We start from the raw sequence: 24,543 nt of genomic DNA, 5'->3' as shown, positions 1-24,543 counted from the left end.
TTGTAACTGGAGAAAAGGTATGCGACAAGAAAGACTAGACTCGAGTCGTTGCCATACAGTTTATTTAATAATTCGTGTAACAACGAATATCCAAGTAATCGGTGACAATTCATAAATTAATAAACGTTAGAAATAATAAATATATTAATATAAAATTCACGCAGTATTACATAATTACAGCGAAGTGATTGCACCTGCCCAATGTGGTCGTAATACTTCTACAGTTGAAACGTTCGCTATCGTTACACTGAACATTGCATTAGTACTCTGCTTGAAAATAAAATATACATAAAATTAAAATAATAATTTTGAAAATTTTCCAAACGTCGAAGCTCATTAACCCTTATCCAATCTAAGTGAAGTCAATGAACTAATACACTTGATATTTTCTAATTAATTTTCTACTGATCCAGACCTACCCTTCGAAAATTAAACATTTAATTCTGAATATAATTTGATAATTCTAACCATTTTTGAAAATTTACTCTGGAAGTAAACTGAACCAGATAAGGGTTAATCGTCACGAACGAAGAGTACTAATGAACACGAAGGGGACACTAACGAATATCAGTATACATAGGTATGAAAAAAGAAATATGTATAAAAATCTAACAATTCGATGCATAATACTCTCGCTTCTCTACGATCGATTAATATTACAGAAAGAAAGAAACGATCAGGTACTCCGAAGGAAATGAAACATCACTTAAGACGATATCATCGGTTTCCACGAGTTGGAATCATTCTGATCCGATGCTGACTGAGTTTCGGCTGTTTGCAGCATCGATGCCTCTGGTCGAAAGAAATCGATAATCGGGTGGTAATTGTAATTGATTCGCCTCTGTGGTTCATGGTATTCGTCGTCGAAACCACCGTTTTGTAATCGCGACGAGGCGTCCATTTCCAAATCGTATGGCTGGCTGTATCTAAATAATTCATTCAATTAACTTTGCGGTTGAAGGATTTGCATATTATATACAGGAAGAAACATTTAGCTAATTAGTTGCAGTGTATACTGTAACGTTCAAAATTGACAATCAACCACGCGATATCGCGTTACTTAGGTACAAATAATAAAAGATCCAAAGATAATTGAACAATTACCTATTTAGAGCTGTGCTATTCAGACTTTCTGTGTTCTCTTCGATATGAGACGTGGATTCCCTTCTAAAAGGTGGTCTACTGGGTCTGCTTGGTCTGGAACCTTTCAACAATGGACCAGTGTATCCTGGTGCTCTTGTATTTGGAGCATGTTGTTGAGGTAACTTATCAAACGGTCTTGAGTTTGAAGAGGAAGGTTGTTTCTTGGGCCTCGTTCTAACAGGAAGTGTGAAGGTGGGTCGACTTGGAGAAGCTTCTGATAAAGGTTTCTTATTACTTGAACCTACAAAATTATGAAAATTATTCTAATTAATATTTGAATATCTTATCAAACGATTTTGCTATATATAAACCAAAGAGTAAAATTGTACCCAGAGCAGAATCAAAACCAGCCACGTATTTGTTTAAATAATTCAACTTCGAAACGTCCTCGAAATCATCTTTCTGATCGTTTGTTGTGGCGAAATCAGACCCAGGGAAGGATTCCTTGATCCTTGGAGGTGGATCACTCTGATGAGGTGGAAAGATGTCAGCGTAACCATGCACATGGCAACTGCAGCAAGTTGGTACTTTGAAGATGTCCATATGGAGACCCAGTTTGCTATCCCAGGTTAAAAGTCTGTGATAATTGTATACTTGGACGCAGGACGATCGGTAGTTCTCTGAGATGAAAGAGCAACTCGATTGCGGATTTCTGAAACAATTGAATTCAATTAAGTAAAAAATAAGTGCAATAATTTTTATTATACCATGCTGTACTGAACATAGGTTTTTCTACTTGACAGTAAACGTGTTAATGAACCTTAAACTTCACGCTGCGTGAAACTTGTTGATTATATACTATCGAGTTTGAATTACAATTCCAGAAATCGTCTACTTTTTCTGAATAGATTCTAGTTAATCTGGTTATTGTAAGCGAAAGCAAAGTACAACTGAGAAAAATGCTAAATCCTTTTGCCACAAAGAACTACAAAGTGGTCATTTTGTTCACTGATTTGTAACGAAGTTTAGAATTTCAATTTCTACGATGAATTTACGATGAAGATGCTTTGACAAACGCTTCTGGGAAAGTGTTAACCGAATCGTTTTGCTTCAATTACGGAAACAAATCAATGGAACGGAAGATTGAGGTAGAGTTACTTTTGAAACGAAGATGGATCATGGTCATTTTTCTATGGGAATTCATTGTGTTTGGACGTTACTTACGAACATTTCTCCAATCGCAAAGTCTGCGTGTGTTCACCAGTGTTTATGATGTATTTCCAGATTCCGGAAGCGGCTCTGGCTAATTGAGGACGAGCATATTTAACCACGGATGGACACGTGAAGCCTTCTTCGATGTTGTCGAATGGCGAAGGCATATCAGATCTCCTAAAATTAATTTATGAATAAATGTTAAAATATTTTAATGTTACACTGATTGGGAGTTAGCATTCCACAGGGGCATCCTTCAACAGCAACCAGGTATACATTCAATGTCTCATAATTTTTATACAATATGATTTTAATTTTTGAATACACAGTGAAAAGATGAACATTATTTATTAGTCATATTCTCACCTTCTAATCTCGTTGCTCTCGTATCGATTCTCGTACCGACCATCATATTTATTCTCGAACTTATTTTCAAGCGGTAATGCAATAGGAAAATTTTCCCCAGATTCATCGAAGTCCTGTGATTTGTAATCAGTCAACAAAGAAGCTACCATCTCTTTGTTACTCCTCAAACTTCTGCTGATAGCTTCGCTAAACAAATTTTATTTAATTAAAATCGGCAAATCCAGTGCAATCTCATTTTAATAATTTTGTTTTCCTTAACAAGAATAATTAATTCAGTTAACCCTTGGACGGTAGATACTGGGTCATATTCGATTCGTGTGAATATCTTGCTTTTCTTCGTCCAAGGGTTAATAGCATCTTTCTAGTCTCTTTATTATATCCCACGATTTGTCACGAAAGAGAAAAGGAAACGAAAGTCCGTGCTTTCGCCGGTGTTTCTACAACTTCCGCCTGTAATTCCTAATTAAAATGTAAGAACGATTATGAGAAAAATGGTATTATTACGCAACGGGCATAGAAACGTGGAGAATAACACGAAAGCGAACAGACTTTCTTCCATTTTAACGAGACCACGAATTACATCGTTTCCATTGTAAAATTGCCATCACACATTCTTCCAATTATCGCGAACCCCTTAAATTAGCTGTCCGACGGAGAAAGCGCATTGAAATGCGTTGTGTAATGGTTGCAACCCTGAATGGAAACAATTGAAAAAAAAAAGTGAAGAAGTTGGCGAGATACTTACTGAGGATAATCGGCTGCTTCCAGGCAAACTGTCTTCGTAAAGAAAGTGCACTCTTTCTCGGTTGGATCCCTCTTCACTTCCGCAGGTCGCCTTGGTGGTCTCGTCAATGGTGTTCTGGACAGATCTATAGGAAATTCATTACGCAAAATGATAATTTTTTATTACTTTAAATTGTATTTTTATTAACACTCAGAATTGTTATCAACCTCCATAAACGTGTCTTCGATTCGGTGGTAACGGTCTTCTCGAAGGCGATGGTCGAAAAACAGGTCGTTTCCTCAAATTAGGTCTTATGATTTTCAGTTCTTGTGGCTGTAACAATGGATAAATAAATGTTGAACAACTCTGCAACACTTTAAAGTCTCAGACACCTTTTAATTCTTTTGAATTAAATTTCACACCGCCATGATGGTTTCATTGTTTCATAATGCATAAATAAGCACACTGATCATCTCAGAAAATTTATCTTTCCTGTTGCATTAATTATACTTGAATTTCAATTTCCACCGCTTCTATCTAATAATCTTAATCGCAACAATGTATACCCAGAGAAGTCTGCGTAACGTTTTGACCCGTGTTGTGGCGTACGTTAATTAATGTCCCGAATTCAGTCTCTCTCTCTCGCAACATCATTTCGAATATCTATGCACCTCCATTCTCCGAGATCATCTGGGAATTTCGACGAGTAACACAATAAATATGAACGTCGATCGTAACGACGTGAAAGTAACCGTCGAAGAAAATAATCGCTGTCTCCGCGAACGAAAGTGTCCCCCTGGAAATTCCTAGATCACGGAGGATAACAAATCGAGAAAACATCGTCGTGACTCAAATTTCTACGCCTATGAAAAAATCGTATAAACGAAAATTCCACCTGCGGGTAAAAACATCCTGGTGAAATTGAATGAATCACTGACTTCCAGTGACTTCAGATCCATGGTATACTAAACAGAAAGCTACGAATCCCTAAGTAGAAATAAGTATGGAGCATAGTATTCATATATGACAAGTGTATATAATTTTGCTATGATTTGCGACTAAAAGAAGTCTTAAACGCGACTTTCTAAAGATCTTTCTTGTCGGAAGATAAATGAACGTTGTTAATCTTTCGTCACGGTGTACTGTAACAATATTGGTTCTGAAATCGTGGATCAATAAGATCTGGATTTCCTGATGCAGAAAGAAATTCGTAGGTTTTTACTTTCTTGCCAACTAAGGTTTCGAATGTCTATCGATAGACATTAGTATTTCATTTCAATTTTATTTGATATTTAAATGTTTCGATTACCTCTGGCAGTTCTTCAGGAGTCTCTTCGTCACCGGTAACATCATCGGATATGACTTTAGCAATGTCTGAGCTTTTCGGCAACGTAAGATCTCTGCTGCTGTTCTGTCGACTGGCGAATAGAGAACGAAGCCTCTCTAATTGCTAAAAATTATTTAAAGCATTATTAAAACGTTGCTAATTAGCGCGTTATCACAGTGGAAATCTCTTGGTCTCCTAATATCTGATCTGTATATCAATGCCAACACGATAACAAGTTTAGTCTGTTAAATTAGCCGTGGTTAATTCAGCAAACACGACAGCTGGACGTTATTTATGCAAATAGAAATTTCTTTCCCTCACCGTCTCTCGTGTTTTGTCCGTCCTGTTCTTGGATCCTTCCCCGGTGATCTTGATGGACGTAACTGTTGTCCCGTTGTTTTCTTTACGGTCGTTGAGGTCTCCGTCGTCTTTAAGATCCTCTTCGGCGCAGACATTAATCGAGGATAGTAGCACGACCGCCTAAAGAGTGAAACGAACAACGATCATTCCCGTGAGCTTATCAATTATCACTGAAAATGTTATTTTGTATCGGCGATATCGCTTCTGGTGCTTGTTCGAGTTAACTTATGTCAGACGGAACTTCGTGATCGATTAATCACTGTCGATTTGCGAGTCATCGATTGCTTTCTATAGCACAGCTTTTCGAATCTGCTCCAATTTAAATTACACGTAAGTGAATGAGTCAGAGATATTTCCTTGGTCGATAAATTAATTTTTCAGGATTTTTTAATATCGACCACTTTCTTTAAAATACTAAGAATTTATAACGTATGGTTATTTTCATTCCAGAAATCAATATCTTAACCTTCGAATGTTTTTTCCTATTGCAATTGTACAGAAATGATAATTTTCCAAATCATATTGTAATTTGCTTATTAACAATAAAGTGCAATTAAGTTGCATAACGATTCATAATGCACAAACTTAAAACCATCAAATAACTCGAATAATTGATTTTCCAAATCATATTGTAATTTGCTTAGATATTAACAATAAAGTGCAATTAGTTGCATAACGATTCATAATTCACAAACTTAAAACAATCAAATAACTTTTATTAACATTACTCAGACACGTCAATGACTTTGTATCTCCACCAAATTATACATGAATATTAATTGAGACGATAAAACGAAGTTTGCAAAATAATTTTCCTATTAATATTCTAAACAGGAATATCAACTGCCGTTTTATCGAGCAGTTAAATTAACCAATCTCATTAATAATCTTTCCCTAACCCGATATTATAACACAACAAGAGAACCTTAATATATCATGATGCAATTAAAACCGCCTGTAAACTTGCTTTCACATCATACACGCGATTAACTCTTTTCTTCACAAAGAATGTAAAATTTATAACATGTATAGGAGAAGAAGAAAAATGTTAAGTGTTGTAGGGCTCACTCATGATGGGAGTTACGTTTGTCGTTGAATATTATATTAGAGTGCCATTTTTATTGCAGCAGTTATTAATGGAACTTGTCCTCAACTATTTTTTAACAGTATACGGGAACAACCTCTTATCGTTCCTGAACTATCATTAATTCGAAACAGATCCTTTCCCTCTCATAATCGTAATGTCTTGAATAACGCGACGGAATTTCCCGAAACACACAATAGCACAATTCTCCTATTATGTCTGCGGGAATTGATCGCGAGGAAACGGTATATAGTCGAGCTTCTCGTTGGATCAGCTATCGCGGAAGGAATCTCGAGCTCGAAGCACGAGCTATGATAATTTCCTTTATGTTTTTTCAGCGGAAGTGTCGGTGTAACGCGCAAATTGACGGCATGCAATCTCGTCAAATGCTCGTAAAAACACTTTGCCAAGAGATTGGACTGCAGCCCGTATCAGACGAGTGAAATCGTATGATTTTCTTCTCGACGACACGGAGAAGAAAATGAGCAGAGGAAAAGATACACGCATCGGAGAAAGTCGCGCTGTACGAAACGTTCAAACGCTACGATTCGAGCTATCGTTTATGTCCACGTTTTTTTTTTCTTCATTTCTGAAATCGATGACTAAACGACTGAATTGTTGTCGCGTCGATTAATTAACGCTGAAGGTTCATTCATCAGACTCGGCTAGTTTCTCCCCTTTGAATTTGACTTTCACGCTGATGCCAGCAACTCGAAGACAAGGGTACTTTCTAAAACATGAAATTCTCTCACGATATTGACGCAGAAGGTTTTCACTATTTTTCATTTCAATCACAATTCGAATACATCGTTATCGAAAACGTGGTCTGACTATACTTAGGATAATTCTACTGTGCAAATTCGTGATGTCTCATTCCACCAGTCTGACTAGTTTCAGTGTAATTCTACTGGTTGAGTTCAACACACTCTAATTGTGACAGAGTTTTATCACTTCATCTTGTTAAAATAACTTGAATAAAATCACGTTTCTTCTGGGTGGTCTTAATATAAAAAAAAAAATGCTTCAGGGTGCTCAGTGACATATCCAATCTGATGTCAATCAGAGTGTCGCTCGGGGCGTAACTATTACTTCCAATCTGTCTCAACTTACTACCACTCGCAACGTTATCTTCTTGTTAATAAATCAAATCAATTTCACTCGTGCTTACACCTAGTCCAACTTGTTTCTTTCACGTTATTACCAATCGTACACAATATCTCATTATGATTTCCTGCTCCTAAGAAACGTTCCTTCCTTCTGAAACACGTTTGCGAATAGCTTTGTACTTGAAATACTAGACCACAAATGCAAGGATTGTCACAGGATGTGGCCGATGTAACATGCTCGTTAAAAACCTTAACACGTTATCTGTCACGTGAAATAACCATAAAACGTGAAAATTCCAACATATCCTCCTCTGTTTGCAATCAGCGCTGACCCAGTAACCATGATGCTCAACAGAAGGAGGAGAGCTACGATTTCACTGAGTGATCTTTTTCTTTCATATCGCGGCTCGTCATCGCTTCTTGGCCAATACCGTACGATTTTCAGGATATTTTGTAAGTACTTGCTGCTTTTTATGATTAATTGTTTGAAACAATCGCGACGTTTCCTTTGCTTTCGCCGGCATTAGTGTAAAATACAATGATTGCACAATCACGATCCTCCTCAGCTTCCAGAATGCTGATAAATTCTATTTAAAAGCAGTCAACCAAAAATCTTCAAACGCATCTCTGTATTGTTTCCTGTGAACCGTACAATGGATCATGAACTTTGAAAAGGAAGTTTCGGTTGACCGACTGCCATTGAAATGGTAATACACTTGGTTTGAATGAAAAAATACAAGGATAAGAAAGAACTTTCGTTCTTTGAAATATTTTCATTTTACGAACTATTTTTTTTTTTATTGTATTCCCGTGAAATGAAACTCCGTTGCACACTAGATTATCAATGGGGACTTTCACCAAGCTTATCGAACTAAGAAGATAAATGCTTGCGGTAAATTATAAGTCATACCGGACCGTCGACTTCAAGCTGGCGTATCGGCTCGAATCTCCAGTGAAATTTAAAACAAAATTATAACTTTCATCCAACGACCTCCGACAGAGAAGACGTATCTTACGTAAATCATGCAATGTAGCTAATCTTTGAAATATATTATTGTAACTCGTTCAGTGTTAAATATTTTTGACAAATGAACCTAATTTCAATCAATGCGTCTACATTGTTTGAACTAATTTAATTATTCATTTTCAGGTCCAAAACTTCAATTCCAAATTATTGAAACGATTTACAAGCTAATCGTGAGCCTACAGTTTCTCTAATTGCCAGATCGTTTGAATCGTTTAACGAGAAAAGGAGATAATACAATGATTATGAGATAACAGGTGAAATGACTAATGCATAAATTGCGTTATATTGCAATTTCACAGAAATCGTGCCAACGATAGCATACTTATCAAAATCAATTTTCCCAGAAGCTTTCTAAAGTGGAAAAGAATAGGCAAATTAATCGATGATCAACAGACGATCTCGATAAAGATAACGCAACGATAGTTGCGATATTATGGATTGAAATTATAGGTTCGAACAAGGATCGTGTTGATATCGTTAATAAATCTTTCACTATTATCACGCGAGAGGGAACTTGCCATTCTACGGCAATTAAGGAGAATCTATTTACTTTTCCTGGTTCCGGCAGGTTACTGGATCAAGGCCATGTAAAGGTTGTTCCACTTTATCCGAGAAGAGGTAACAGATGTTACGACCAGAGCAGTCGGTCACCTTTTTCTGACCAAGACATCGATTCCAGTGGAATTTTTCTCTTAATTTTCCTTTATATTCCAAGGTATCTTGTGATTAATAAAAGTTATAATTTCAATGAATTTGTATTAATTTTATTTTTCATTACATGTAACTTTTTATATTTTCTATTAACTAATAGTACGAATGTAATTTAATGAATTGATTGTAAAACAAGAAAATAAAGATTCTAAGTGTAATTAATAATATATTAATAACAGGGAATGTTATTTCTGCATGCTTCCAAAAAAATGATCACAAACATGAAACATACATAGTTTAATGACTTCATAGATTCATTTTCTTGATGGCTATAATTAAGTCCCGATGGATCGAATCACATTTACGAAAGTTTCTCGTGATTATGAATACACGAGATGTACCGTTTTAATCGATTCTTAAAAAATCGGTGAAAGTAGATTCCTCTGGCTCGTAGATTAAGAGTGAAAGAAGTTTCGAAAAGAAGGATTTCGATGAAATAGGAGACACATTAAATTATAAATAATATTCTAACAATGCAACTTTAATTTCTTACCACTGTAATGAGAAGTAACCCTCGCGCCATTGTTACTTCCTCGTGTAATCTCTCATCAACTTCTTCCTTATTTTCCTTTCACAAAATCACAATCACTGTCACCACTAATTAATTAATACATTAATCTTCCACAAACTTATTAATTCTTCATTTCTCCAGAAAATAAATTGCAAATCACCGAATGTTCATCGATCCTTCGTTACACTTTTGTCAAAATTTTCAAATAAAAACAATTTTCTTAAATCGTCAATTTTTTATTGAAAAACAAAGCTAAGACAAATTTCCACGTTGTTCGGTTCGATGACTTCCGCGCTGGTGGAGGCGTAGACCGACTTGTTGTTCGAGCCGTCGAGTAGTGCGTACGGACCTCGTCTTCATCAAGTGGAAGGAGACGCCGAAGAAGACGAAGAACCGAGCTCTCACGTGGGGATAAAATGTAGGAACGAGCATGGTTCGTCCTGCGTGTTCCCCCTTCGTACAGCCCGTGACCGAGATAAACGGACGGCGGATAAGCGTGTCGCGTTCGAGAGGAGGAAGAAGTCGGCCACTCGACCTCCTCCTTTTTCCTCGAGCACATCTCTGCTCGCGAGGAGCAAATCGCGACAGAATGGTGGCCGATCGTGTCACCCTTGATGAGACAGCACCTGACGTATCCTCCGTTCCATTTCTTCTTTTCCCTCCTCATTGTTCTACTTTATTGCGTCCCTTTTTTCTTCCGTAGAAACGAATAGTCGATGAATCGATCGCGAAACGATCGGCGGATCAGTTACTCCGATAAAGAGAACGGCAGTGATTACAGATCGAGAACGAAGCTGTATCCTAGTATAAAAATGTGAAATACTTCCCACTGCAACAGCCTAACACACGTTGATTGTAATAGCAGATTACTTCGATGTCAAAGACTATGTCCCATCAGACAGTCAGTGTCTCGAGCTTAGTCTTACCATATTACAGCAATAAGAGGAGCAGCAAGGGGAGGTTGATCCAATCCTTCCCCCAACATTAAACATGACGGTTTCACCACCAAAACCGGCAGGGCCATCAGGGCTGTAGGTGTCAGAAGTGGAGGCTCCGGGCGCCTTTAAGCATCAAGCTTATACCGACCGCCAAGGTGTGCAGATCTACTTGTTAAACATACATATATCCTTATTTTATTTTGTGCGTTTATTTAATTTGCTGTATTTATCTTTTTAACTTATTGAATAAACGCATTAGGGAGTTGAACGTGATGATTTTATTCCTCCTGTGATGCCTCACTATCCTTTTATTTACAATTTTACCTATATTTGAGGGCGTTGTAGGAACCACCCTCCCAAGTCCTTTATCATTTTATTCTCTTTAAGGGACTCGCTGCAACCACCCCAAAACCACTCGTATCATTGCATCCTTTACATCTCCGCACCCCTTACATCTCTGTATCACTTACAAGCCCGCATTACTTACACCCTTGTATTCCTTGCATCCCTGCTTCTTTACATCTCGGCATCCCTTACATCCCCTCATCCCTTACATCCCCTTATCCCTTACATTCCTGCATTCCTTAGATGTCTGCACGCCTTACATCGCAATATTCTTTGTATCTCCACATCCCACCATCGCCGCATTGCGCCCTTTAGCGGCAAAAATGTGAACTAAATTTTCGATGTCGAATCAGCGCCCTCTGGGGGCAAAAAAAGGAACTAAAGCATGCAAAGATTTTGGCCCTCTAGCGGCAAAAATGTGAATTAAATTTTCGATGTCGAATCAGCGCCCTCTGGGGGCAAAAAAGGAACTAAAGCATGCAAAGATTTTGGCCCTCTAGCGGCAAAAATGTGAATTAAATTTTCGATGTCGAATCAGCGCCCTCTGGGGGCAAAAAAGGAACTAAAGCATGCAAAGATTTTGGCCCTCTAGCGGCAAAAATATGAACTAAATTTTCGATGTCGAATCAGCGCCCTCTGGGGGCAAAAAAAGGAACTAAAGCTTGCAAAGATTTTGGCCCTCTAGTGGCAAAAATGTGAACTAAATTTTTCACGTCGAAACAGCGCCCCCTGGCGGTACAAAAAGGAATGATGTAAGGGATTCAAAGATGTTAGGCATGCGGGGAATGTAAGGAATACGGAGATGTAAGGGATGCATAGATGTCAGGGATGCTGAACTGTAAGGGTTGTGGGAGTATAAGGAATGCAGGGATATAAGAAATACAGAAATATAACGGATGCAGGGATGTAAGGAATACGGAGATGTAAGGGACGCTGTGATGTAAGGGATGCAGTGTTATAAGGAATACAGGGATACCTTGATTTGGTAATTCCCGCGAAGTCTCGAAAAGAATGAATGAAGAACGAAAAGTATGAATGACGAACGAAAAGAATGAAGAAATAAATAATTGCGAGGGGTTCTTGGTCCATAAAGAAGGTATTAAATTATTAGGAAGCGTGGGTCTTGGCGTAAAAAGAAGGATAAAGTAATTAGTAACTGAAAAGGGTGGACTTTGGTCTATAAAACGGGATGAAGTAATAAATAACTGGAAAAAGTGAAAGAAAAGGGAAATAAATAAAGTAAATTAAATTAACCCCGAAAGGAAATTAGAGGTATATGTATATTTGACAAGTTGATCCGCATCCCTCGGCTGCCGGTATAAGACTGAGGAGATCGTACCTCGTTCTGAGTGAAATTTTTCGTATTGAGAAGTAATTACTGTGTTTTAATTTTTATTTCCATGTATACTATGTTTATATTTTATTAAGGATCAAAGAGTTATTAAATGTTGTATATATAAATATGTGAGGAAAGAAGATAAGTACATTGAATAAATGAAATAAGAGAAGAATTTAAGTCAATTAAATAAATAACTGAGGAAAGAAATTACGTGCATTTAATAAAAGATCGAAAATTGTGTAAGTTAAATAAATAACATGGAAAGAAAATTGGTTGAATTAAATAATAATACAGTTGCTTTTTTAAAATGATCTATTTCCCAAGGTGTATAAAATGGATACAAGTTTGTCAAACAATTATTTTAATAATGTTTCGGTCTTGTACTAATTTTAATTGATTTACAACAATTAGAGTCAAAGGGAGTCAAAACTATACCTTTTCAGTAGTCTGTGCGAGGTGCAGTAAATGAGGGACTGTTTTCTGTACATGCAGGCTGTCCCTGGTGGTGTCTGAGACTCCAAAATCATGACCCCTCGTGAACAAAGGCATGTCCAGTCTTCTTGGTATCTGTAGTCACTGAGAATGGTTATTGCTTCAGCGTGGATGGTGTTACAGGCCCCGCGACTACGAAAAGAAGTAATCTATTTCCTTCAAAAAGAAGGAAAGAAACGTCTTGAAATTTAATACATATGATAAAACGAAATCTTTTAATAACTCTAGCAGTCAACATTGACTGCTTATTATTAGTACATGCTAATAATTATTCTTAAAGTACACCGCATTATACCTAGCAATTTCTACTGTAACAGCTTGCTAATACATTACTAAACGTTCACAAATGAAATAGATAATTGCTAACGCTTTACAAGCTTAGTAAATAAAAATTGGAAAGCAAAGTGAAACGCGCTCGTTTCGAGGAATATTTGGGTCACCAGCTCGTTAATGTTGCTATCAAAAAAAAATGATGTTCAACGAAAGGCAGAATTTTCAGCCGGCTACGAATGAAAGTGGAACGTGTCGCGGAGATCTTACTTTTAATTACGCGATCATTCTTCGGATTCAAGAAGATTTTCTCGTCACGAGATTTACATTTCTAGATTCGCTTCAGAAGGGTATCATTTATACCGAAGGACCCTCGTCAATTTATTTTTAATTGAAAGTGTTATATAGAGCATCATAGAAATTAATAAACTAATTGAAATATTTATTTTTCTCAGTCTTGTACAATTTCTATTTACACCTTAAAACATACCGTGCTCGATATTAGAAGGAACGTAAGATTCTCCTTCTACCTCGACTGGTTTTCCATGGTAAGTCATTAATTAAGTCCAATCGGAAACCTTCAGTATAACTTTTACACGTTTTCCATTTCGATGTTACTCTCACGTAGTTACCTCGATATCGTCGTTAGATTTCTAAGCGAAAGTCTTTCTATAGATAGTAACCGCGACCTAGACACGAGTTCTCGCAGGATGTTCCTGCACGATTATACCCCAATGACCTTCGTGAGATCGCCAGGTATCGTTAATTAGCTCATTAAAGTCGCCGAAGGCTTTTCACCGATACCTTAGGCGAGTACAAATTACAGAGCTGCAATTATCGAATGACTCACACTGCAATTCGTGATACCTTCCCGGTTGTATATGAAAATGAAGTTTATTTAAAGATTTCAATTATTCATTTTTACGCGATTACTTTTCTTCGACAGACGTCTTTCACGTTCGATCGTTGATCTACACATAGCTATAAACGTGCTTGAACGTTTTACGACCGTTTCAAGAATTCTGGAATGCGATCCAATTTACGATAACGATCCTTACCTCTGATGCATGCTGCGACTCTGAAGAGTGAAGACAACTGCACGGAACGTTCATACGGGCACCAAACGATTGACAGTTCTCGACGATGATTGGAAGACGTTCAAATAATTCATTCTTCGAACAGTTTCCATCTATCGCTTCTAGTTATTCGGTTCTGAAATAGCGTCTGACATTTCGTTCACTTTGAAAGGGTTCGTGTTAAAACGGGATAAAATTAATTAGATGAAATGGTCTTTGAGTAAATTAAAGAAAAATTATGTTTAATATTCTGTGGAGGTACTTATATTATTTGGCACAATAGAAAGGATAAATTAACATTTGTTAATTCTGATTACTTTAATTGGATTTGCATAATTATAATTTTCAGTATCGTAACAGTAATTATTTTTGTTATTTATATTGTAGTCTGTTTCGAAAAAATATTTCTGTAAATAGAAAAGAACAAATTGAAACGAATACCACAGTGTATACAAGATAAGTAAAAAGATGTTCCAATCGACATTCCACCGAAATTACATTATTTGTCGGTGTCATCTTGACCGTAGTAATGTCTACAATTATTTTCAGATAGTTCTTTTCCTTTTTAATCCCTCGAATTTGAAACTGATAGGATGCGTCCAACTTTCAGCGTTGGTTTCGATCTTCCGCCCTTATCTCTTCCGTTGGTCGTCTATAAATTTGTCTGTCACAGCAAACGCGATTCGATTAATCGAAATCTGCTGCACAGTCGTATCTCTGAATGGGAGAAATAATTTCTCAGGAACCGAACCTCGAGATCTTTCGTTAAACCATCAGGTTACTAATCGTTGTAACACTATTCGGTGAGGATAGAATTATACATTTCATCCCCCTTATGAGTTTATTCGATAAGCTAAAACGATGTAAATGAAATAAATTAAATGAACTCAGAAAATAAATTGAAGGTATGTTTGACAGGTAGATCTGCACCCCTCGGCGGTCACTGTAAGAGTGACTAGGTTTCACCTCGTTCTGGGAATCTAGGTCAAACTTTTTATATTGAGAAGTAATTACTGTGTTTTAATTTAAGTTTGATTTTCATGTATATATATTATGTTTTCAATTTATTAAAGATTAAATAGCTGAGAAAAGAAATTAAGTGCATTAAATAAATATATTTCAGTTGCTTTTTTAAAATGATTTATTTACCAAGGCGCATGAAGTGGATACAAGTTTGTCAAACAATTATTTTAATAATTTTTATGCTGAATTTGATTGATTTAAAAAAAAAAATAGAATCAAAGGGAGCCAAAATTGTGTCTTTTCATTTGTAAGTGCGAGGTGTGGTAAAAGAAGGACTGGTGAAACAGGCACGATTGTCATACCAACTGTGCTCTGTACATGCAGACCGATCCTCACCTGAGGGTGTCTGGGACCCCCCAAAATTATGACCCCTCTAGAACAAAGACATGTCCAGTCTTTTTGTATCTGTAGTCACTGCTTACAAATATCTAATAATATAAACAACCGACTATGGTGGGGCTTCAATCGGCTCTGTGAAAGCTCTCGTTATTATCATACATTTAAAAAAAAAAAAAAAAATTAGAGAGAAGAAAGAATGAGTACGCAGATATCACAATCCAGAATAAATTCACGCGCGATTTCGTGCTTAATTAAGACCAATCGCCACCCCAGACGCATCGAGAGAGACTAGAATGATTAAGAATAAATGGACGATCGAAATCTTAGATTAGGGCTGTTAGAAAAATTCGAATCGTGGAACTGTTCGAAATTTTACAGCCCTACACATACGTGATTGATAACGATCCATTAATGATACAGATGAAAATAATAGTAATAATAATAACCTTCGATGCAATTGCGATGACAAGGTGATGATCGAAGAAGATTATTGTCTTTTAGCTTTTTTCCTTTTTTTTTCTTTTTTTTTTTGTTTGATTGATATAACGCATTGGAATAATAATGCGTTTTTATGTACAATGTTCAGAAGCGAGAAATTATCACGCTAAAAGGCACACAATGCTATTAAAAATCTAGAATTCTTCATACAAATGTAAATTTTGCTCAAAGCATGAGTTTTAAAAAACATATTCACCTCGAAGGGAACTGAATTTCATTTTAAAAAAATACCAAAACGAACGAGCCTTCGACAATTGGCGCGTTAATTGAAAACACTAGATACACGATAATAATACTAAAGAGAATACTTCACCTTTTTAGACGCCTCCATATTCTAAGAACGATAAAGATGTTCTTTATCCTTAATTCTACAAACCGTAGATTACTCTGTGCTTTTATTTGCATTGTTAAATCATTCTCTTCGCATCGCGTCCTGTGATTTCTGTTGCATTTTAACGCCAAATCCATTCACACGCACACCAATTAACTTCGTCTTCCTTTCGAGTTACCAATCATAAAATTATTTTTACTTCTCACGATCGTCACTCTCAGAAAACTAAATATTAGCACTTTTACGGGATCCTTTAAGCACCTGCTTGAGGAAATTGAGAAAAATAACTCCAATGAGGAGTAGATCCAGAAGCTCTATTCTTTGCACGATTTGATATTCTATTTTATTAAAATTTAATAAAATTAAGATGCTAGTTAAGTTTACTTTATTTGATTCTCCTCTGGATTCGCCCCTGTTTTCGTTGGAAATTCAACCTTTACTGAATCTGCAAAATAGCTTAAATATCTTCTATCTGTTCACCTAGCCCCGTTCATCCTATTTGCATAAATTGATACAAAAATTGGCAATGATATTACTGATGAATGGAAAAATTCAATATAAATGGACGGAATCTGATTTAAACCAACGTATTAACACCCAATACAGTCAGATCCGTTTTTCAATATCACAAACACGATTCTATAATTCGATTCTTTTCGTTTCTTTAGCATATCATTGCACCAACGCTCGATAAAATTACCCAAGGAAATTCCCGCATTTTCCTTGACAATTTCTCATCCAGCATTCGCAAAGAGGACAATTTCATTTCACCAAGTCAGAAAAGTCTTTGTCAAGACGGTGAATCTTTAAGGATTTCGATTCTCCTCGTTCAGGAGGAGGGGGACGATAAATGGAAAGATCACTTTGATATTTCACTCCTCAGTCGGTGCACTCGGAGGCAAAACTTTCGAGATCAACGTAATGTCCATTCAAGTTGTCCTCGAGTAGTTGCGCCAGGTCCCTCCTGAGCGTCTGGAATTCTGGCCTACGGTCTGGATCAGCGTGCCAGCATCGGGATATTACCCTGAAGAGCTCGCTTCGACAGTGCGAAGGCCTCTCCAGTCGGTAACCGTTCTGCACGTTCCGCATGACTTCGCGTGCCGTCATGTCCGGGTATGGTGTCGAACCTGTGGACAAGAAATTTTTCTCGTGTCACCGATAAGCTGGATCGATGACGATCTTTGTTTCGTGTTCGAAAAGAACGAAGATCGAAAGGTATTTTTAAGCTTTAAAATTATTAAAATAATTAAAGGTGGGTCTAACGAACTTACGCACCTGGTATGCTTTATTATTAAAAGTTTCGTCGGGGCAATATTTAAAATATACGCCTAGGAAGTGTGAGAGATAAAAAGAACCACCTACCTAGGGTGACGATCTCCCACATAAGGATCCCAAAGCTCCAGACATCCGTCTTGGTTGTGAACAGCGAGTAAATTAAGGACTCCGGAGCCATCCATCTGATGGGCAAGGCGTTTCTCCCGTGTCTCGTTTCGATCACCTCTCCGTCCTCGTTCGCGAACCTGGACATGCCAAAGTCAGCGATCTTGCACAGCTTGTTGTGGTCCACCAACACGTTCCTCGCGGCGAGATCACGGTGAATGATCTGTGAAACCGAGAAGCACAGGTCGATCAATTCTTTCCCATAACCGCAGGTTGACGTCCTCTTACATAACCACACGTTGTCGCGAAACTGTATCCTCCTCTTAGCTCCTCATGAATAAGAATCTCATCCTCCGCGAGTATAAATTCAGGAAATTTCATTTTACGAGACGCGAAATCCATCGCATCGTAGCGCAACGGTAGCCACCTTGTATTGCTCGTTATTATTTATTAGACGGCTGATTTATCGCGTATTCGTCAGAGCCTGTTGTTAAACACCGCAGAAGCTGAACTTGATTTATTTTATGTCCCACACTGAACAGCGATACGAGCATACTATTCGAACGGAAATTGTCCGGAGTGTCGATAAACATGAAATTTAATTACCAAGTGGAGATAGATCGTTCTATGATTTCTAAAACCGAAGAGAACCATCCGTGGACATCTCGGTTCCGAAATTTAATTAAAAATTCCTGTCTGCCAACGGGACCAGTTTAATTTATCGCACTTTCTACCTGTAACTCCGTTATCACGAAGGAACCTGTTCCTCTAAACGGAAACGATTCGTCGGACACCATGAAAAAGTATCGATTCGAGCAGCTTGGAAAATCGTACGATCGGATCCAATGCTAATGAACCTGTGGCTGTTCAATATCGATATGCATACGTCTTAGCCGTTTCTCTAATGGCTTTCGTCGTTCAAATTTATTTCGTGACCTCTCCATTGAACGAACATCGCTGATCTTTTAACGAAAAAGCTTCGACACGAATGCATTTCTAAATTTCGATGGAGTTTTTAGTGGTTGATGTTGAAAAATATATTTTTGCAATTTAGATGGGAAAAAAAATGAAACGTTTTCTGAAAGAATAACAACGCTGGATATTCTAAATGTTATTCTTCCGACAAATATTTTGGACAAGTGTTCGATCGGCTATAAATAAAGTGCATGCAAGTGGATGTCTTTATTCGTCGACAGATTGTTATCGTTAATGCATTGATAAAGAAGTGCATCGAGGTCACAATTGTATTGTGATAAAAAATCTTTCTTCTGTCTTATCGGAGAACCTTGTCCGAGACGATCGTAAAAGAAACGTAAGATTGAACAAATATAAGAAGTTCGAGAAGTTTCTAAGAAAACTTTGTCTTTATCTGCCTGCGATTTTAATATTGGACTGATTTTAATTTTGCAATTAATTAAAATTTGTAATACTTTTATACCATCCATTATTCAGTGACAATATTTTGATTCACAGGTAGAAGGTTTTGAAAGCAGAACACCTTTGTATACGAGTCAATAAACTTCAATTTAAATCGTCTCATCTTTCCTCGTTAACAACAGCTTCCATTTTCAATTAAGGGTACGATGTGCACCGGCCTTGAGAGGAATTTCTGCGAAGTCGTATACAATCTTTGATTGAAATCGACATCCTGACTCGGTCGCTCTTAAGTCGTCCTTCCAACGACGGGCACAGGATGCTGATTCCAATCGAGACTTCGTTCCTGTTGCCTCGAGCGTTTCGAACGTATGCATCTTCCTACGAATCATAACCGGTCGACGATGATGCTCCACTATTTCCCGTTTTTTCATTCAATAATCGACCACGATTCGCTACTGAAAACCAGTCATTATTGCTATTTAATAAGAGAGAAATTGCCCTCGCATCCATTTATCCTCTGGACCGAGTTGAAAACGTTAATAAAATTTGATTGCACATTTATAACTGTGGTGTTTATGATTCCAAGTTTTCCTTTTTGTCGTTAAAAAATTTAAATTATAAATTGAATTCCAAGAACAATTTCATATTGTAATTAGATAAAATTTTATAATTATAGAAAATAAAAGATCTAATATTTAATAATTGAAAAATTTGAATTATTCAGCATTTAATTTCATTTCAATATATTCAATAATAATATATTATTATTATATAATATTATGTTTAAAACGATTCTTTACTGGCATAGATAATTTTCTAATAACTTCGAACACGTTTATCGTAATCGGTCGAGTGAGAAAGAACCTTCGTGTTCTTCAAGCCGGAATGCACACAACGTTTTCCTTCCGATGAGTAATTACTGTCCACTAACTTCGGAAAATTAGCTTTCGCGTGGCGATTCTTCGAAAGAATTACGGGGACGTCGGTAATTCGACATACGAAGAAGATAATTACCAGCGCCTCGTTCGATAACCGTCCTTGTGAAAACTTCAAGGAATTTCTTTAATCAAAGGATCAATTATTTTTTCAATAAGAATAGAAACTTTTGCAGTAGAGTGTTTTAAATTGGAAAGCTTTCTAAAAATAATTTGATGGCTAATCTTAAAGTGGATGTATAGTTCATATAGTAAACAATAGGCGCGCCCATATCAGAGAATGACTAAAGTTTAACCGGAAAAAATTGTTTTTCGTTCCAAATGTCAAATATTTACACGAGTAAAAGATACTAATTATAATAACTAAATATTGTAATCGCTGAAACTTAAAAGTATAATATAATGTTTACAAATGATCGTGATACCTCGCGTTTTTAGTTTCGAATCAATGTAAAATGTCGAAGATCATGAACAAAAACTGCCGGACACCCGTCGTTCCTTAAATTAAAATAAAACACTATCGACTAGAACTTGTAGGTTTCTTAATTTAGGCGAACAATTTGTAGTCATGAGATCGCTGCCAGGACCCTCGAAGAATGTTAATCTCCTCGATGTTTCAGAAAAGAATTTTATAAACATCAAATTTTTATTTTGAACATTACTTTGAAATTTTAAGATTTTCGAACCAGACAGTTCAATGTTAAATTTCTTCTTTCTAATTAGTTTCTGAAACTTAAAATAATATTTCTCAAAATTTCTTCCTTCAAATTTAGTTAACGATTAAAAATTCAAAAATTTCATACAATCCTCAAAATCACTAATCCAAAATGTTTTAATTATCTTAGGTAATAAATCAATTAACGAATTTGTTCCAAGCTGATCGTACAAAAGGATAGCACTGCTAATTTTTTAAAAGGATTAAAGGATCTGTGTCAGAATCCTGTTCGAACGGTGTGCGGTGTCGATTCGACCATGGGACACGCTTTAATTGGTACAAACGCCTTCGCGTGTTCCTGCTAATGTACGTTTATTGCCTCACAATCGGCCATAGGGTGGCCATAACGGAACTCATCGCTTTTAAACGTTCCACGACCCTCGGTTTTACCCACTGACACAGATCCACACGCTCCTTACGACGGTAAGATAATATTTGAGCTACAAACACCGTTGCTTCGCAACCTGTTTGTCAAACCGTTGCTTTTTCACTCTCAGCCTTCGAAAATAGCGCGTGTTCAGCCTCGAGGAACGAACAATTCTACCGATTTTTATTGTACAACATTCATTCGACACACGCACGTCATTCATAATATAAAAGAATTGAACTACCAAGCTTCATTTGATATTCTTTTTTTCTTCAAATGAATTAGGAACAAGGTGTATGGACACGGTATGAAGCAACAACATCAGGGGTAATTTTTCGATACGGTGTCGCGGTAAGTGGACGATCGCGGTTTCGTTTTTTAAATCGAACGCCAAGATCGCCGAGGCACGCGAGCACACGAAATCATAATAAATTTTCAGGTAACACCAAGAGGTCTCATAAAGGCAGTGGAAGTACGGATAAGGTAAGTAATAACTCAGGATGCTTTTAATATATCATTGAAACTCGTGCAAGATGCTACGTTATCTCTAAATATATTACATGTTCGAAACTCGTTCAACGTCGAATGAAATTTATTTTAAATAAATCATGTAAGAAGATCCTGCAATTTCTTTTTCAAATTGAGATCATTCGATGTTGACTGAAGTTTTCCATCAAAATAATGAAAAGAAGAAAAAATTGAGATAAATGAAAAGAAAGCTCACCTTCTTCGACGCAAGATACTCCATGCCCCTCGCCACGCAGTATCCAAAAACTGTGAGGTCCCTGGATGTAAGAGCTGCCGAATCCTCGCTGAAATTGTAGAAATCCTGCCTGGTACGGTGATCGCGAAGATACGCCAACAATTTCCCGTACATCACGTACTCGAGTATGAGATAATGAGGCTCTGCAAACAACCGGGATTACATAATTAATACACCGCGTACCGGGCCTTAAAGTTTCATGAAATTACTGTTCGATCAGACGTTAACTCCACGTATGAAGCGTGCAAGGGATTAGAGGACCCCCATGGCGAGCATACGATGGACCGTACTACAAGGTAGGGCCCTTAAAGTAATTTAACCGGAGCACTTTCGGGCCCCCGTGGGTAGTATCCGGCTGATTGTAACTTATGGCCCCGCTTTTGCTGCCTCCACCAGCTCGTAACTTTCATATTAGGCTAGCATTACAGCCCTCTAATAACTTCGGTTTGTTAACAGGGCATTTCTTTCTTGTCGCTCGTTTGCTATACACCGGACGATTCATACACAATGCGTCACAATATTTGTACTCGAAGAGATACGTGACTCTAATTATTCAAACCGGTCACAATCGACTCTGATCTTGTTTTAACTGCACACTTGTACAGCTGGAATTAATCTTGTATACCATTGATTCTTTATTTTTATATCTTTTCAATGAGATGATAATGTTGGACGTAAAATGGCTATACTGTAGAATCATTGTTAATAAATCAAGACGACGTACAAAGAAAAATAGGTATCTTTTATATAATTAGGAGTAGAATATTGATTGCTTCACGCCTAATACTGTGAAATCCTTTGGGATTTAAACCTTGGGTCTAAGATGATCCATGTCAAATCGTATGACCCAAATTTGGGTCCAGGTCGAATTCTATAATTTAACTCTTACAGAGCTTAGATCATTCGAATTGGACCCCGTTACCTTGAAGTGACGTAGATCGAGTATACAGATAATAAGACAGTGTGAATCATGTCTCACGACCCTGGGGTCAACCTTTTTAGGTGTTAAGAATCTTCTCTTTCAAGTTCGAAATACTTTGCAATGAATTATATGGGTCTGAGATCCTTCCGATTGTCTCTATTATTTTTATGTTAAACTTCATTGTAACTTAATAATATATGTACGTTAATTGGCATCCAAGAGTAATACCCTTGCACAAGGTAAACACTGTTAATTGGGAATAATTGCCACGAATATTCAGTGCCCGTATTTTGCATCCTTAACAAGAAGGAAACAAAGCTTCCTGCAGTTCGTCCGTCGAGATTCCATTTACATAATTAGCGGATAATTACCGTCAGATGCTGTGACACGGAAAAAATTAGTATCTAGAGGTCGGTCAACTGGACGTGCGTGGGTGTTCGAATGGTGCCATTTAACATCGAATAAAAAAATGAAGATATGTAAATTAGTCAGCTCTTTTCTGGATTAAAATCACTCAAATTTGCAGCCTGATCTGATGCGACAAAAAGTTGGTTTTAAAATATACTTTAAGAAGTCCATTAGCTGGGAATCACTTAATTATTCACTAAATAAAATTTCCTACTTTGCATCTGACCAAGAAACACATAAGTCCCACAGAATTCATCTCATATGGATGAGATTGATTTTAACAAACGACGTACAGCAACGTAGAATCGGATCGCTAGAATTTGTCATCGATATCCGGTGGCTGCCACGTAACGATCGTCGAGGGCGATAGATTATAGCGGGCAAAGAGATCGCGAAGCTGTCACAGGATCAGAATATATTGCAAAAAGTGGTCCCTTAATACTGCTCTTAATTCATACACGCTAAAACGTGCAGGAATCTCGCTGCTTGCGAATAAACCACGCAAAGAAAAATAGAATCCTATCGGAAGAACTTCGATAATAAATCACCAGAGTCACTCATAGCAACGAAAAAATTAACTACCATAATTTAGAAACGTATAACAGTTAGGTGCAACGAGTCCAGAGTATTTTGTTCGTCCTTCGACAAGGTTAAAAGGCTTTGGTTGTCGAGAATGGTTAGATGGTACTCTTTTGACGAGAGCCGGCCATCAAGGGACGAAAACGTCGCCGGTGAGGAATTTGAACGCGCCCACCAGCACCGAAACGATAAATACAGGAAGGGGTAGGGGCCAAGAAATTTAGAAGCCGTAAATCTTGCGAGCTGCTCCACGCGGCCGTGTTTTTTCTTCCAACCTCGTCGAACGAAGTCGAAGAAGGTCCTTCGCGAAGACGAGCCCCAAAGCGAACACGCTTTCGTCCTCAATAGACCTTGATGATCGTCTACGATCATCGAGACCATTCCTTTCATCCTGATCCTTTTTGTTCGCGCCTCTTGTAAGCATAAAAGTTAACAAAAAAACGATTCCGTTGCGTTTAGTAGTCCTTTTCAGAAACTCAAATCCATCTTTCTCGAATGGTTTCCAAAAAAACGATAAACCGTTTTAAATTGATTTATTCCTCCCCGAGATTACTGTGAGGTCTTTCGAAAAAGATTTAAGATACCCAAGAACCCAAATCTTTTGTTTCTACATAATTTTGTCGATTCATTAATTAAACAAACTTCAGGGAATAAAAAGTTTCTAAGCTTCTCGAGAAAGCGTTCTACGAAGAAGAGCGCAACTAGACGAGCAGTGATTAGCATACAATCGTGAAAAAAAGGGTAGAAAGTGCATAAGTATTAGGGGACGGCCACCGCGACGTCAAATCCAGATCGACGTCCACGCGGACCGATGGTATCGGTATTCACTTCTGGCTGAAGCTCATACGAACGATCATTTCGCCGACTTAATAGACGTATTGTGCCACGAGGATCGTCGTCGTGGGGACGCGTATGGAAATTTATACGATGAGAGC

At 37.4% G+C, this 24,543-nt stretch overlaps 2 protein-coding genes across 2 annotated transcripts in view; both read right to left on the bottom strand.

Moving 5' to 3' along the window:
* Positions 1-9,892, bottom strand: NT1 (Neurotrophin 1). Its single transcript, XM_034327151.2, has 10 exons — positions 9,494-9,892; positions 5,034-5,192; positions 4,695-4,835; positions 3,613-3,718; positions 3,407-3,530; positions 2,662-2,847; positions 2,308-2,472; positions 1,473-1,795; positions 1,105-1,384; positions 1-926 (listed from the first exon to the last, which is right to left on the bottom strand). The coding sequence occupies exons 1-10, from the start codon at positions 9,521-9,523 to the stop codon at positions 707-709; spliced, it is 1,734 nt and encodes a 577-aa protein (XP_034183042.2). The 5' UTR covers positions 9,524-9,892; the 3' UTR covers positions 1-706.
* A 5,587-nt stretch (positions 9,893-15,479) lies between these two features.
* LOC117605763 (uncharacterized) overlaps positions 15,480-24,543 on the bottom strand; it is a 146,278-nt gene continuing 137,214 nt past the window's right edge. The window contains exons 6-8 of the mRNA XM_034327463.2: positions 21,661-21,842; positions 17,525-17,765; positions 15,480-17,289 (exon numbers count right to left, since the gene is read on the bottom strand). Coding sequence (XP_034183354.2) covers positions 17,042-17,289; positions 17,525-17,765; positions 21,661-21,842 — 671 coding nt within the window. The 3' untranslated portion in view covers positions 15,480-17,041. The remainder of the gene's footprint in view (positions 17,290-17,524; positions 17,766-21,660; positions 21,843-24,543) is intronic.

The sequence above is a fragment of the Osmia lignaria genome, chromosome 14 (genome assembly GCF_051020975.1).
Source record: "Osmia lignaria lignaria isolate PbOS001 chromosome 14, iyOsmLign1, whole genome shotgun sequence".
Taxonomy (NCBI): Eukaryota; Metazoa; Arthropoda; class Insecta; order Hymenoptera; family Megachilidae; genus Osmia; species Osmia lignaria.
The sequence above is the reverse complement of the archived record's forward strand: the minus strand, read 5'-3'. Positions and strand labels throughout refer to the sequence as shown.